We start from the raw sequence: 14765 nt of genomic DNA, 5'->3' as shown, positions 1-14765 counted from the left end.
CTAGATTTTGTCTTGCCCTGACCTCTCAGCCCAGCTTCAGAGACTTCCCTCCCATTGCATCTTACAGCACCCCATCACGGGTGCACTAAAGGGTGCATGCATCTTACAGCACCCCCACCATGGGTGCAGCATGGGAAGGCAAAGGGGGCTTTGCCTCTCTCCCTTTGGCTCTCCCTCCTCTACTCCCACCTCAGCTGCTGTCAGCCCAGTTCCTGCTCCAGATTTAGGGCACTAAAATGCAGCACAGTGCTGGGAATAGGTGCTGGCACCCCAGCAGGGGATGGGGAGATGGGGAGAGCAGGAGCCCTGCCCCAGCGCAGGGAGTGGGTGGAAGGAGGAGCTCACCCAAACTCCCGTTCGCATTGCCTTTGCTTTGCTGCCTTGGACAGAGCGTGCTTTGTCTAAGTGAGTGCCCGTCCATGCAGATCCCTAAACACGCAAAACGTTACTACCACATCATTATAGCCTTATTAATGCACTCAGCAGAAAAAGACCCCCACAGAGCTAACTGGATGGTAAGTGGATACAGTAAGCTGGAGATCAGGTGTCATTTTTATCAGATGTCATTCTATATCTTTAGCTATTGACTGGAGCTATTTTTCGGCTCTTTTAAACACCAGTTAGCCACCTGATTGTGCCCCAGCAATGCAATGCTTGTTCAGCCTCCTAACACAGGTCTCTGCTAAGCCCATGTCTCTGCTAAGCCTAAGCCCTTGGGCAAAGTGCTCTTGCTGATGGGCTGAGAGGCAGCAGCAGGATTTTCCTCTCTCAGGCGCTGGTGCTAACATTTATTTCACAGCCTAACATTTTTTCTTAGTATTCATACATTGGGCTCCTGGAATTGCCTGGTGCTGGCAGATCTGTAGGAGTGGATTACACTTTGTTGCACTTAGAGAATGAATACAGCAACGCCAAAACCGATCGTGGCAAAATTCTTCGGTGAAGTTAGCCTCTGGGGACAGAGGGAATTTGCAGCCCTGGCTGACGACAGGATGCGGGGCAGCTATTCAAGTTTCCCACTTCATCCTGGATACGAACTTCAGCTTTCAAAGCCTTCCCAAGAGGTCAGTCCTTGGCCTGGCTCTCCAGACTGTCGCTCTGAAGGGCAACCAGCGCAAGCCGTAGGGTTTGTGCGGTTCGAATGCTGAATCAACAGAAAACGAACTGAGACCATGGGCTCAAGCAATAGGGTCAGGATTTTGCCAGCCCTGGGCAAAGACCAGGCACCTCGTGGTAAAGACCTGCAGTGCAGACTGCAGTTCCTTGCTAGCATCTGACTGTCTAGACAGGCAGGGGGGTGACAAAACACAGCCACTTAATAAAGGGTGCCCAGCACACTTCAGCAGGGTAATTACAGCGGTTTGTCCACACAGGAAAGTTAATCCCAATTGATGGAACGAGGGAGCTTAAAGTGGGCTCATTAAAATCTACATGTACTCTGACTATGGACACTCTTATTCACTATTCTTAAGTCCCTAATTCACTTTATGAATTCATGCCCAAACTAAACTAAACTAAACATGAATTATGGCCCTGGAAACCAAAATAAATGTGTTTACACAAAGATTTAATGCAATTTAATGAAACCATTATAAAAGCTTATTTAAACACATTTTCCCAAGTGTCTCAGACTAGACTAGCCCCTAGAAGAAGCGTTTGCCTATTCATTCATCCCAGTTAAATTTCACAGACATTAGCTGCATTTCAGCAAGAGGTTTCTAAACTCTTCTGGAGATTGAATATGCAGGAACTGACTCCTTAAGGTAGGAGACTGCTTGTCGACAGTCCCGAGAACAGTTTCATGGCCCATTTCTTTTAGTTTAAAAAACTGGCTTCACTGCATTTCTTTTTAGCCACATTATCACATCAAAGATTTCCTCCGCTTCAAAGAAAGTCCCTCAGCTCTGCCTGAACCTCTTGGAAACCCCTCTGTAGGGGAAGAAAGACAGGTAGCAAGCTGATTAAAGGCAAGCATCAGGGTAAGCTTAGAAACAGGCAACAAGGAGGAGAAGTCTACCTGGAAAGTGCGTCTCTTTATGACCGGAGGTGGAGCCAGCCGCACTGAATTGAGGAGAGGCAACAGCTGAAGAAGATCAAACCAGAAGGTCGCAGGGCAAAGGAGGCCGTTAGGGCACCAAGAGTCAGAGAGCAGATAGGGGAGAGAACAGAGAAGAGGGGAACAGAGAAATTGCCATGAAAATAAACCCCCGCGTGAGAGCTGCGCACGGAGGGCACGCAGCAGAGGTACCTGCCGGCAGACCTCGGAGCTCCTCCACGCTGTGCGTTGCTCACGGGGAGACTTGCCATGTGCCAGCCCTGGCAGGTGCAGGGTGGCCACCTGCCAACCTGACACTCCCGCTGCACAGAGCTTTTACCACTTTCTCTGCTTGGAAATAAAACTTACCCAGGGGACTTTTGACTCAGCTCCACTGATCTCCTCAGGCAGTATTTACTGCAAGACATCCCCCCCACTGACTCTGCTCAGCTCTCCAGTGACAGGACTGTTTCTCTTAATTTCTCTTCATCAGATTTGAGGCAACTATCACAATGACAATTTTCTCCAAGTTTTCCACATGCAGTTTCCTAGCTCTATCCATCTTCCCTTACAAGAAATGCAGTGTATCTCCAGGCCTCACCCTTCCTCGGGGTGTGGAAGGGAGTGGAGAGAGGCTAGCTGGGGACAGCAGCAGGTATCAGGGCCAGCAAACAGGTCCTGGCGTGGTTCATTTAGCTGGGCAGACACAACCCTCATGGCCAAGGGAGAAGACTAGGCCTTGGTGCCTGAGCCCTGAGCAGGGTTATTGCCTTGGGAGCCTGTGCATTGCTTTTCCTTGTTTAATAGTAACATCAGCCTCTGACTGCTTATAGCCAGGAATGCTGCCTTAGGGCACAAAGCTGACCCGGACACACAGAAATCAAATGCACTAAAGCTCAGGAGCATTTGTTCATCCTTCTGGTGTATCCAGTTTCCACTTGCTTGCATGCTGCTGTCACCCTGGCACCCACCATGCCGGCTCCAGGCCCAGGAATGCTCCTCTGGCCTGATCTACTTTCCTGTTCCTATCAGTTTTCCATTGAAGCTGCTCTTGATTTACACAGGGAGAAGAGAAAGAGGCTTTCCGTGCTCAGGCACAAAAATGTGTCCCCGTGTGCAACGTTTCCCCATGTGAGCTGCGCGCTTAGATCTGAGAGGTGTGCCCATAGGTCTCCCACCACAGTAACCGTACGCATCCAAGTAGTGCACTTTAATCCCTTTAAACATCGTTCTTTGTGTTTGCAGAGAAAGCAAGGATCCAGTCCTGTTGCAAAGTGAAGTGGCAAACCGATATTACAGCATCGCCGCTCTGTGATCAGGCAGTTGTGTTTGAATGCACTGATCCAGACAGCCAGAAGCTATCGCAACAAAAGCAGTACTGCTGGAAAACCAGTTAGGCTGATTTTATCTGAAGGAAATCCTTCTCTTTCTAAAAGACAGTGCAGGAGGCCCCGTAGCTCAGGAGAGCGTTTAGGACTGCACTGATGTTCTCAAGGGGGATGTTGCTGTAAATCCCCACACCCTCATGCTAGGCGTGCCCAGCATGTCTGCACTGGTGACCCAGACACAGCTGAGCTGGCTTTGCCTGGCTCCTCAAGAGCTGAAGTGTACCTGAAATATTATGCAGCTTACAGGGAAGCAGAGGGAGGGTGCTGGAAAGGATAAGGAGGAAGATGGAGAGAAGCAGTCCTGAAAACAGAGGCGAGACCCAGCAATGGATTCAGGTGCAGGTAGGAGAGTTTAGAGAAGAAACCTGAAGCCTCTTCCACCCAGCTCCTGCCCTGCCCCCTGTGTCCCAATAGCAAGTTTGTTTCAGAAGGCAGCGTGCAATATTGGATCCGCATCCTCGTGCCTTTGCATCAGAACTGGGTCCTGTCAGATCGTTACCCCACAAACCTTCAGCGTAAGGATCTGGTTAGAGCGCAGGGCTGCAAGGGTGGTACTTAGATATTCCTAGGGGACAGTGAAGACAGGTGACACAAATGGGGTCAGTTAGACACATGGCATTTCTGAGAGCAGATGGAGCACGGCTGGTCCCCCCTTTCCCTGAGCTGAGCACCCTTCCCCAGCGCAGCACTTCAGAGCAGCTCGAATGGCCAGCCCACACCGAATGGGTAGCCCCATGCCTGGGCTAGTCCCTCACAGCAGTGCAGGCCACACAGACTCATACAGAAAAAAAAATAGGAAACTACAACACCAGCCAAGGCATACATCCTAACCTTATATTTCCTTCCTAAGAAAACAAAGACGAAACAAAACTGAAACAACATCCCTGGTTTTTCAGGATGCTGTTTTTCATTTCCTTGCCCAGGACATCTGACAAAGGACCTTGTCAACCAGTGAAGCAAGAACAAATTGCAATTCAGTCAGATGTGTAGCATTTTTACAACAAGGCTCATCCTAATTTTCATTTTGGGAAGAAGAGAGGGAACTGCTGATTTGCGCCTGTGACCAGACCCTTCAGGACAGCCCACCCTTGAGCTGATCTGAGGACAATCACCCTTCCTGTGACCACGTCTCTGCCTTGGAACGACTCGTGGGCTTTTTAAAATGTTGAGCTTGCTGCCTCATGAGACCAGAAGCACCTCCATGAGAGGTAAGGAAATGTCACCAGGTTTGCTGGGATGTGAGGCTTTGCACCTGCCCTTTCCCCGCTGTCACAGCCCTGAAGTGTGTCACCCTGGAGTGCCTACAACCCCAACCCACCAAACCAGTGCGCCTTTGTCCCCAGGTCTGAGCCCAGGCTACTCCCAGTGATGCACAACCTGCATCTCCGTTTCCCAGTGTTGCTGTGGGTCCTGCCGCTGCTTTTCACCTTGAGCACTGAGGACAGTCGGAGCCAAGGGCTGTAACAGGAACCCAGGACACCGCTCGGGTGAACATTGCTGTTAGTTTCTTTTTAACATAACAATCTAGTGAGCTGGCTCACCTAAATAAACACAGCTGACCGGCTATTATTGTACTGGGACTGGCACATACCTACAGCCCCCTTCTCCCAGGCTGCCAGCCGAGCTCTCTCCCTTGCCTCTGCTGCTCAGAGCATCCAGGGCCCTGCTCTCTCGAGGCCAGGGACCAGAGCCCAGCTAATTGTCCAGAAGCCCATCAAAAATAAACAGAAAGCCCTTAAGCCTGTCTCCCTGTACACCCAGATTACAAATTCCAGCCACTTCATATGATGTCGTTCCAATGCATTTCCAGTGGATTTTCAGCACTCCGGTTGTTTTTAGAGGTGGTTAAATTTTACCACTGTAATCCCCTCAAACCCCATGATGTACTCTCTCCTCTCCTGGCTGCAGTACATGCCAGCCAGGCCAGGAGGAAGAGGCAAGTGGGGCAACATCCTGGCTTTCATTAAACAGTTGCTGGCATCAACCCTTCTTCTCTGCCTCTTCTTTGGAGGCAGAAAGCCCACCAGGCTGGGGGACCAGCTTACCAGGGACCATGGCCAGGGGTGGTCAAGGCAGGGAGCACAACCCTTCCTCTTGTCTCTATGCAGGGTTGAGACCAGCATGAGGGAGAAGAAAAAGGGAGGAATGACGAGAGAGTTTCCCCAAGGTCTGCAAACCCCGCACCGCTCCTGGCCACACAACCACAGCAGAGGCTGTGGAAGCAGGATGGAGCTGGTGCAGCAGCACAAGGTGTGAGTGGGTGACCTCTACTCCTCCAGAAACACCAGGTTTCCTTGCGTTTTGGAGTGAGGACACAGACCTTTCCCACTCTGGCACAGAGCATGGAAGGGTCTCCAGGAAGCAGCAATGACAGCATTTAGCTGGGGGTCAGCCCTGGTGGGTAGGAACAGACCGGAGAACCAACATCCCTTCTGGAAAACCAACATCCCTCCTGGAAAACCTTATCTGCTGCTTTTCTGTGAAACACATCAATCAGCCAAGCGCTGCCCTCGGGGCCCAGATGACGCAGCTTGTTAATGAAACGATCTATATTTCCAACAAAAAGCCATTCAAACGAAGGAGGATTAACATGCAGGAAGGCACGGGACAGACGATAATAACGCTAATGACTTACCCTGTGCGGGTACTCTGCACACTGACCCTGTGAAAGAAGGGGATTAAAAGGAAAGAGTTTAAACCACGAACAGAGAGGACCAAAATAGACACATGGGGTCAGATCCAGAAGGTGTAAATCATTGTGACTGTATTGAATTCAGTGCAGCTACGCCAGTTTGCACCCAACAAGCGCCCTGCCTCCTGTCCCGTATCCCCAGAGCCCTCTCTTCTTGCTGTATTTCTTAGCCACTCAAAGTCAGACCAAGCAGCACCAAGTCACTTCCATGCACACTTTTTACATTTAATTTTCAACATGTGTCCCATTAAAGTTACCTTTTCTCCTTTTTGTCCTGGGGGTCCCTGTGAAAGAAAAGTGATAAAAAAGGCCTCAGTAAATGAAGGAGTTCAGTGCATGCAAGGGGAAAGGGATTAGGAGGAGGTGCAATTGCAAGAGATGGGATACTTACGGGTTGTCCCCTGGGACCTGCAGCACCCTTTAAAGAAACATAGTCATGAATGCGAGATGGATTCCCATTTACAGTGACAAGAAGACAAAAAATCTCAGCGTATGGAGTAGGTGGAAACTCAGTTTTTAAAAACAATTGTGGAGAAAATTCCCAAGAGAGATCTGGGTTCTCTTTGTTACTCTGGAGGAGTGAAAATGCACACATGTTCTGACTGCACCGCGGGGGGGAATTATTAAAAGGAGAGGGGAAAAATCATCAGGAAAACACACCCTTATTGTTCCCAGGACCTCAACTGACAGTGCATCCCCTTGGTCAAGGCACTGGGATCAGACCAGAAGCAGCCAGGACTGAAGCCTGAGCTGCAACTGCCTGAGCTAGGATTGCACAACAGAGGGATGTCAGCTCACCCCTCCACCGCAGAGCGGGGAGGGGCAATCTTCAACATATGCTTGCCAGAGGGTTATATTGACACTCAGGCTCAAAAAACAGAATTAGCAGAAGAAAACATTCAGCATTTCAGTGAGCAAAGGTGACTACAGAGCTGCTAGCTTGGCATACTCGAGTTTGGGGATTTCATCACCAGAGATGTTGAGAGGAACAAGACCACATTTGGGTTTCCATCAAGCGCGGCCTAAGTTTATCATTTTCAACCAAAAGCATTTTAGTACAATGTACATATGAAACAGAGCTTCAAGAGGGAGAAAAAAACCCCCACACATTTAATACAAAAAATATGCTTTTTTTGTTGTTGTTAGATAAGTTGAAAGCTGCCAGATGGGTTTTCAGAAATCTTTCCATCAATTTTTACTTCTGCCGTGAGGCCAACCATGAAAAATGTCAGCTCCCAGAGTATATTTAAAGAACATAATTGCTAACTGCAAGGAAAACATATCCCATGCATAGCTAAAGAGTTGCTGTTGTGACATGATGAATCTGATAGCCATAATGTAAAAATTACAGATGTGCATCCCAGTACTGCTATTATGAAGTTACAGAATTAGGGATGCAGCTAGTGCATTAGCTGAGCTAAGATCGCTACCCTGCCTATGAGCTCATTTCCAGCTGAGAGGCAACGTCATTTCAAACCAACATGTCACCCACAGGCAAACATATATTTTTTTTACCATCTCGCCCTTCTGTCCAGGATGACCCTGCAAAAGAAAGAAAACACATATCAGCTTCGGCCACTGCAGTCTCTAGAAGATGTTGACTTAACCCACTTACCCCTTGCCTCAGGAAGCACCCACAATTCCTACACCTTGTCAAGGGAGGTGCAACACCATGCAGGTGGAGCTTTGCTCAGACACCTAACAGGACACCATTCCCTGCTACCCCAAATGCTGAGAACAAAGCTCTGGAGGATGAATACGTGGTGCAAAGGCTCTGCAGGGCATGGCTGGGATACAGTTAAGCCCCCCTGAGGCTGGCAGAGCAGCTTCAGCTGAGTGCAGTGCACTGCACCTTGCTGGGGCTCACGTGTGCGTCCCCAGAGCAGTGCAAGAGAGAGGCTGCTGGGTCTCTTTTGAGGGTGATGTTCCTCATGGCAAAATCAGGGTCCAGTTGTAGGAAATTGAGTGCCAGAGGTATGTGCTACCAGCTCCTTCTCCATTACAGCATGGCTGGAGGAACTGTGGTGGGGAACTTGGCTAAGTGGATGCCTGGAGCTATGGGTTTCACGTCAGCTGGGTTCATAGGAAAGTAGCTGTATTTGTGTCTAGCTCTCTGAAGGATGGGAAGAACTTCGGTCTCTCTCTCTCTACTACAAAGCTGATTATAAGGAGGCTCTAAGGACAGCATCAAGGTCTTTATAGGGTCCTTTCCTCTTCTACTGCAACTCTTTGCAGCATAGCAGCAAAGAGGAAGAAGCTGTAGGGTCAACTTCAAATGAAGCTGTTGGCTAAGGCAGAAGGCTGGTGCCTAGGGGACCTGCTCTGTCTGATTCAGGGCGGGAGTGCCTGCTAAGGCTTCCCCTGCAGCAGCCAGGCTGTTGCACTTGTGAAGTGCTATTTTATAGATTTGCCTAGAAAGGAAGCAGCCACACTCTGCCTTCCCTAATCTCCTGACTCCTGCATCTCCCCCAAGGCATCTGTGGTATCCTCCCACCTGCCAACCTTCTAATTTTCTTTTAATCCATGCATGTGCATGACATTGCAAAATGATCCTCTTAAAAAAACATACTTTATAACATGCAGGCTGGCAGGACAGCGGGACCTAGCAGGAGGCAGGGCAGAAGTCCTTGAGGGAAGCTGTTTGCTTACCGGTTTGCCATCCAAGCCAATAGGGCCCTGAAATAAAAAAGGAGAAATTATGAGAAATGCTTTCACTGGGGTGTCTGTCCATCCACCGCAGCAAGCACTATGTGTCACAAGATTGCACAGACTGGGGAAAGGACAAAGAGGTGAGGTGACTCTCTCTACCCTCCTGCCAAGTCCTGGCAGGTCCCTGGCCCACTGGGTACCAGCCCAGCTTCCTGATTGCTTCTGCAGGGACCTGCTCACTGTCAGCCCATTTCAGCAGCAATGCTGGAAAAGAGAAGGGAAGGGAGGAAGGATTCATGGGCAATTTGCAAAAAACCCTCAGCATTTCAAATTTTGCAGCATCCTGTAAACTAGTTGAAAATCAGCAGCTTTCTTGAGACTTTGATCTAAAAAGGCACCCCTCTTTGGGGAAAGAGGAATTTTTGCAAATGATAGAATAATAAAAGTGTCCCAGGGAACAGGTGACATACAGCTCGGCAGCATGTTGAAGGTACTATTTGACGAGAAACAGGCTCCGCAGAGCACTGTCCCACCCGGCACTTTCTCATGAGCTGGGCTGATTTGTTTTCTGTTCCTCCAAAAGCCAAAGACCACAAAGGCCTGGAGAGATCTGCTTCTCCTCAGCCCAGGGGCAGCTCACAGCCCCCCTTTTCACAAAGGGCAGAGCCTCAGAGTCCTGTCAGACGGCTCTGAAGCTGCCAATTCCTCCCATTTTCCAGGCGTGAGAGTCTCCCCCACAGACCTGCTCTGGCACATCACATGTCCTGGAGCAGCAGCTGAGTTGCCTGGTGGGAGCAGGGATGCAGGGGGTGTTTGTGTTTGCCTTAGGCTTCCTAGTTGTCCAGGATAAATGCATAAGAATAAATAGCAACTGTCTGAGTTCTCCAGCAGCCTCAATGTTTCAGAGAGTGTTGCCAGCAACTGTAGGACTGAAAGGAAATTTGCTTTGTCCTGGGCTTTTTTTCCATTCCCTTGCCCGTCTGTAACAGTGTTAGAGAAAAATCCCCCCTCATGCTTTTTGTCCTTTCCCTTTGGCACGAGCAGGGTGTTCAGCCTAGCACGGTCCCCGGCTGACCTGCATCACGCAGGGCCCCATTTGGATCACAGACGCTTGCTGCTATTGCAGTATCACCTAAAGGCTCAATTAAGGTTGGAATTTCACCTACCTAGGGTTTTTTTTCTTTCTTTGGGGGTATTTCTTAGGGTGGTTTTCTTTTGCTGAACAGATCTGGCTTCAGCTATGTTATTTTAACACTTGGGGTTTTTTTTAAATTAATTTCCTTTCAGAGTTGTGTGGTTTGGTGTTTTTTTTTCCCTAAGTATCATTTAAAAGAAAAAAAAAAAAAGAAGAAAAACAAATGAAGAAGAAATTACTTTTTCCAGTGATATCAGATCAGGTCCTTGGTTTCAGACAGAAATGATGAGATACAGCAAGCACTAATGAGGCTTCCTAGTAATATCACACACCCATACCTCATAAATTAGCAGTTACACTTACCGGGAATCCAGGAAAACCTCTTGTTCCAGGCTGTCCCTGGGAAGGATGAAACGGAGACAGCAGTTTAGAGGAACTGAAGTGGATTTTGATGGACCCTAAGTCCTCTCTACGGAGCCTTTCCTCCAGCCTCTGCCCATTTATCCTGCAACTCTCTTCAGAGTCACCCAAGACCCAATCCCCCTCCAAGGGGAAAGTGTCTTGGGAAGGAAGGGAAATCTCTCATCCCCACTCTAATTTGTACAGGGCCAAAAAAATGCTGGAGCAGGTCCAGTTTGGACTGCAAGCAGCTTCCTTGAAGTTTCTACATTAATTAAATGGGTGTCCCTAGCCCATACACTAGGCTTTTGGAGTATATTCCAGAGGTTGAACTCATTTTATGGCAATTCTTTCTGCCATAAACTGGAGGCGTTTAGTGCAGGGTGCTGCTCTGTGAAAGACAAACCTTGCAGGTCACTGGTGTCTAAATACAGACATCCCTCTTCTCCTCCCCTCATCTCATGTCCCAGTGCATTCATTTCCCTCACAAATAATTCTGGAGGAGAGATGATTTTTTTTTTTTCTTTTCTGTTTTTTTCCTCTGAGAGCTAAGAGAAAAAAGAGAGTTAGGTAGTGTGATGAGAGGAACATGAGCACCAAGTTCTTTCCCCTGCCTCTTTCTGGCTAGCCAGCATTAGCTACCAGTTTGGGATCGGGTACAGCAAACACTGGCTTGGGATGTGTTTGGCAGCTTCTTCATCACCCACTTAAAAACACTGAAAAAAAGAAAACGTCCTGACTGTTAATTTTTCATAGTTCTTCAGTTTCTGGAACCTGTGACATCCCAGGTCACAGTTACCCTAGATTTGTGGGTATCCAGTAAAGATACTATTTTACTTAAGGATTTTTTAATCTCAATTTCCTGAAAAATATGTGAGCCAAGTCAGGAAGCAATACGGACCAGACTTCAGCAGATCTGGAAGCACACCCATGTAGATGGAAACAGCAGGATGAGGTGAATCCTGTACCACGCTCATTGAGTGACCACTGCGGCATCTTGCCTTCCCTGAAAGCCATACTACGATGCCAAAAAGACCAGGTTTCTTATGTATTTTCATGCTTTGCTTTGGGGAAGAAAATGCTTTCTTAGGCAATTTGAGATACCATGACCGGACTCTGAGTCCCACAAGGGTTTCCTAGGAAAGAGCTGGGTATAAACAAGGGTTTGCTTCTGAAAAGAAAGGCACATGGGTACATCTCTGCCTTAACCAGAGCGATCTTGTGTGGTGCCGAGGAAAGGGAAGGGGAAGGAGGGAAAGGGCCTGCTGTTCTGCGAGGCTGAGGTTTGCCACAGCAAAGCAATGATAATCCCTTGGGAGTGAGCTCAGAGCCACGTTGGCAGGAGAAACCTTCACCTTCAGGTTACCTCTCCTCCGGACTCCCTCTATCTGCAGAAAAACTCAATGAAGGTTTACCCCTTAAGAGGATGGGGCCAAATAATCTCTTTGCAGAGTTTGAGGGATGCCCCTACCACAAAATGCCGCATGTTCCACTGAACAGTTCTGGTTTTACACACAATGCTACCAGGACCTAATCGCATTTGCACTGTTTTTTTAGTTCTGCAAAGTTGAACTTGGTCAGCTTTGCTTTGCAAGATACATATAAAACCACCTGGTCCTGTTGGCCAGTGACCAGGAGGGAAGATAGGCTATAAATTCAAGGATCTGTCCACCAGTGGTTTCTGAAAAGGTAGGAACCAAAAAAGCCTAGCCACAATTCATTAATTTTGGTTCCCTGTTCAACACCTCCCTGGACAAGAAGTGCTAAAAAAAGAATTAGGGAGAAAACCTGGAAATGGTGCAATTTGGCTTCCTCTGTAGACTACAGACTGCTGCCTCTTTCTCCTTGGAGGACAGCAGAGTGATTTGCATGGTATCAGGCCAAAACAACAGTTCAGCAGCGAGCGATTCCAAGAGACTGTTTTTGTTGGGTGGCTGTTTTTCCTTGTCTTCTTTTTAAAATGTTGATCACATGAAGTATGTAATCCTGGGAGCTGCCAAATCATGGAGACTGTCTGTTTCTGCCACTATCGGCACACTGTCCCTCTCTGGCCAGAAGTTAAGCAGCTCTGAGCTCAAGTGAAAACTTTAACCTCCAAACAAAAATCTGGAAACTATTTGTCATCCCACGTCTTTCTGAGTGGCCCCTTGGCCAGGGTTTCCGTGTTTGTCTTCAGTGCTCAGCCATCCTTTTGACCTATCACCAGCTCCCTGGGAAACTGGATCATCTTCACAGTAGGCTTTGGGGGTGGAAGTGTGGGGTTGTGCCAGTCGTGGCACCTTGGGGCTTTGACTGGTATAGGCAAAAGCCCATTTTAAATATCATTTGCCATCTAAGTCTTCTGCTGCTTTGGAGATGCAATGTGTCCTGCACTTTTCCAAATAGCAGCAAAGGCAATGAGGCAAAGCAGCAGCACCAAAGCAGACATTAAAAATTGTCCTGCAGACCAGGCATATGTCATTCAAGAACAGTGGTGCCTGTCTCTGCAGAACCTACAGTGACAGGGACTGACGGCTTTTCCCTTCAATTTCTATAACCATACTATCCAGAAGGCTAAGAGCTACAGCTTGTGAGAAACAGCAAAAGCTACGGGGCACCTACCCTCCAAAATCTTCTGTTTGTGGAGCAGGGTGGTCTCACTCAGAGCTTGGCATGGAGAGACCTGCCAGCCCTTCCTCCTCACCTGGCCACGTGGCCAGGGACCATCTGCTGGGTATAAAACACTTGGGGAGACCTGTCTGTGTCTTGGACTTCGGTTCTGTCACTTCTCAAACTCCAGCATGCTGGGCAGGTGGGCCTGGGAACCAGCAAAGCTGTTTCTTATTAGAAACACTTATCATGGGGCTTTTGTAAAGTTAATTGGAAAGCCAGATGTAGCCACGTGTTCGCACTGCCTAGGTCTCTCTCACTTGACCTCTGCTGTGAAACAAATGTTGCTGGCGGCCCATCCTCTCTGCAGGTCAAGGATGGTGCTCTTCACAGGTTAATCAAAATCGGAAGTGCCCACTGGGAGGGAGAATTGAGTCTCCGGGTCTTTTTTCATGGAAATCTCTGGTGGAGGCTGTGCAGGGATGAAGTGGAGAGGACTGGCTGCATCCGCACAAAAGCAGAGGCTTGATGGCTGAACCACAGCACAAGAAACATCCAGCATTTGGGGCACATAAATGCTCCAACCCTTCACGTTGGTCTTTTTTATGACCCTATCCTTGAAAAAAGCTTTGTCTGGCTGACTTGTTGCATCTTGCAGGGACACTTTTGCTGGAAGAGGGTGCAAAATCCTGCCTACACTTTCCTCGGCTCCCCAGTAGCTAAGGGACTTTCCAGATAGTGCTAACTGTGGTGTCGAAGAGTTTCCAAGACTTTGGGTACTTGACAAGGACCTCTGAAAAACTCTGAACTACCCATCTTTGTGAGTTCCCCACTCACCAGCTTAGCTCTGATCCTGCTTTTCTGCAAAATCGGGGGGGGGGTGTCCTCTGCTAATGAAACCAAAGGCTGAGATTAGCCAGGCAAAGGGCATATTTTCTCCAAAAGCGGTAGCAGCCCTGTTGCAAGAAGGTAATATGCTTCTTCCTTTTAAATACAGGAATATGGTTTCCTTGCAAGGGAAGGCTTCCTCATTTGTTCTGGAGTATGAGCTGTAATTTCATTATATATAGTATATAATAGCAGTATAAAACCAAGCCTGGCTCAGCATGGGAACCACATTATACAGACTTTTTGCTCTCTCCAGCTGATGCTGTGTCTTACTGCCCCTCCTAAGTCTTTCCCTGTAACTTGCCCACATCCTGCATCAGTCAAAAATAGAGAAAAGCCACTTACGGGTGGACCACGGGGCCCGATGATAGACATGCCCGCTTCTCCTGGTGCACCCTGCAGAGACACAAGGGAGAGGAAAAGGGGTGAGAAAAGAAGGAGAGGAAAATACGAAGACAATTATATTCCCATCAAGACCAGGGTTAAATGAGGGTGCTCAAGGTGTGAGACCTTCAGGGCTTATGGGACAGCTGCTATTCTGGCCTCCTACAGCTCTTGCCCCACGCTTTGGGAGAAAAGATGTCATTTGGAGCTACTCAGATGTGCCAGAAAATGGAAGCTGCACAGCAAGGAAAACTATAAACACATAAAACAATTTCTGGTAAAACAGAGGTTCTGCCCCATTACAAGTGTGAAAAATGGCCTGAAACCCTTGCTGTTTCCTTCCTATGAGTCCAGCAGGACTGTGTCCTGCAGAAGAAAGAAAAGAAGAAGGGATGTACTGGGCTTCAGGGAAATGGGAGCTGTGGGCAACAAACTGGCTGCCTCCAGAAATGCCTTGCTTGTGTGCTTCTCAAACTCAGTTGGGACGTGGATGAAAACAGCAAAGGCATTGCTGAAAAAGAAAACAGCTGCTTCTCCAGCTCCTAGCCACCCACGACGTGCAACGGGCAGGACATGTCACCATCTTTGGAAAACATGGCGTATTCC

At 48.4% G+C, this 14765-nt stretch overlaps 1 protein-coding gene across 7 annotated transcripts in view; it reads right to left on the bottom strand.

Moving 5' to 3' along the window:
• The window catches only part of LOC104313229 (collagen alpha-1(XIII) chain), a 63824-nt gene that overhangs the window by 42930 nt on the left and 6129 nt on the right, over positions 1–14765 (bottom strand). For all 7 annotated transcript variants that reach the window (XM_069795796.1, XM_069795799.1, XM_069795794.1 and 4 more), the window contains 8 exons: positions 14121–14171; positions 10263–10298; positions 8765–8791; positions 7631–7657; positions 6507–6533; positions 6373–6399; positions 6059–6085; positions 2018–2083 (listed from right to left, as the gene is read on the bottom strand). In XM_069795796.1, the coding sequence (XP_069651897.1) occupies positions 2018–2083; positions 6059–6085; positions 6373–6399; positions 6507–6533; positions 7631–7657; positions 8765–8791; positions 10263–10298; positions 14121–14171 (288 nt within the window). The remainder of the gene's footprint in view (positions 1–2017; positions 2084–6058; positions 6086–6372; positions 6400–6506; positions 6534–7630; positions 7658–8764; positions 8792–10262; positions 10299–14120; positions 14172–14765) is intronic.

This window comes from Haliaeetus albicilla, chromosome 11 (assembly GCF_947461875.1).
Source record: "Haliaeetus albicilla chromosome 11, bHalAlb1.1, whole genome shotgun sequence".
In the NCBI taxonomy this organism is placed as follows: domain Eukaryota; kingdom Metazoa; phylum Chordata; class Aves; order Accipitriformes; family Accipitridae; genus Haliaeetus; species Haliaeetus albicilla.
Note: the sequence above shows the minus strand (reverse complement) of the source record. Positions and strands in the feature narration are given on the sequence as shown.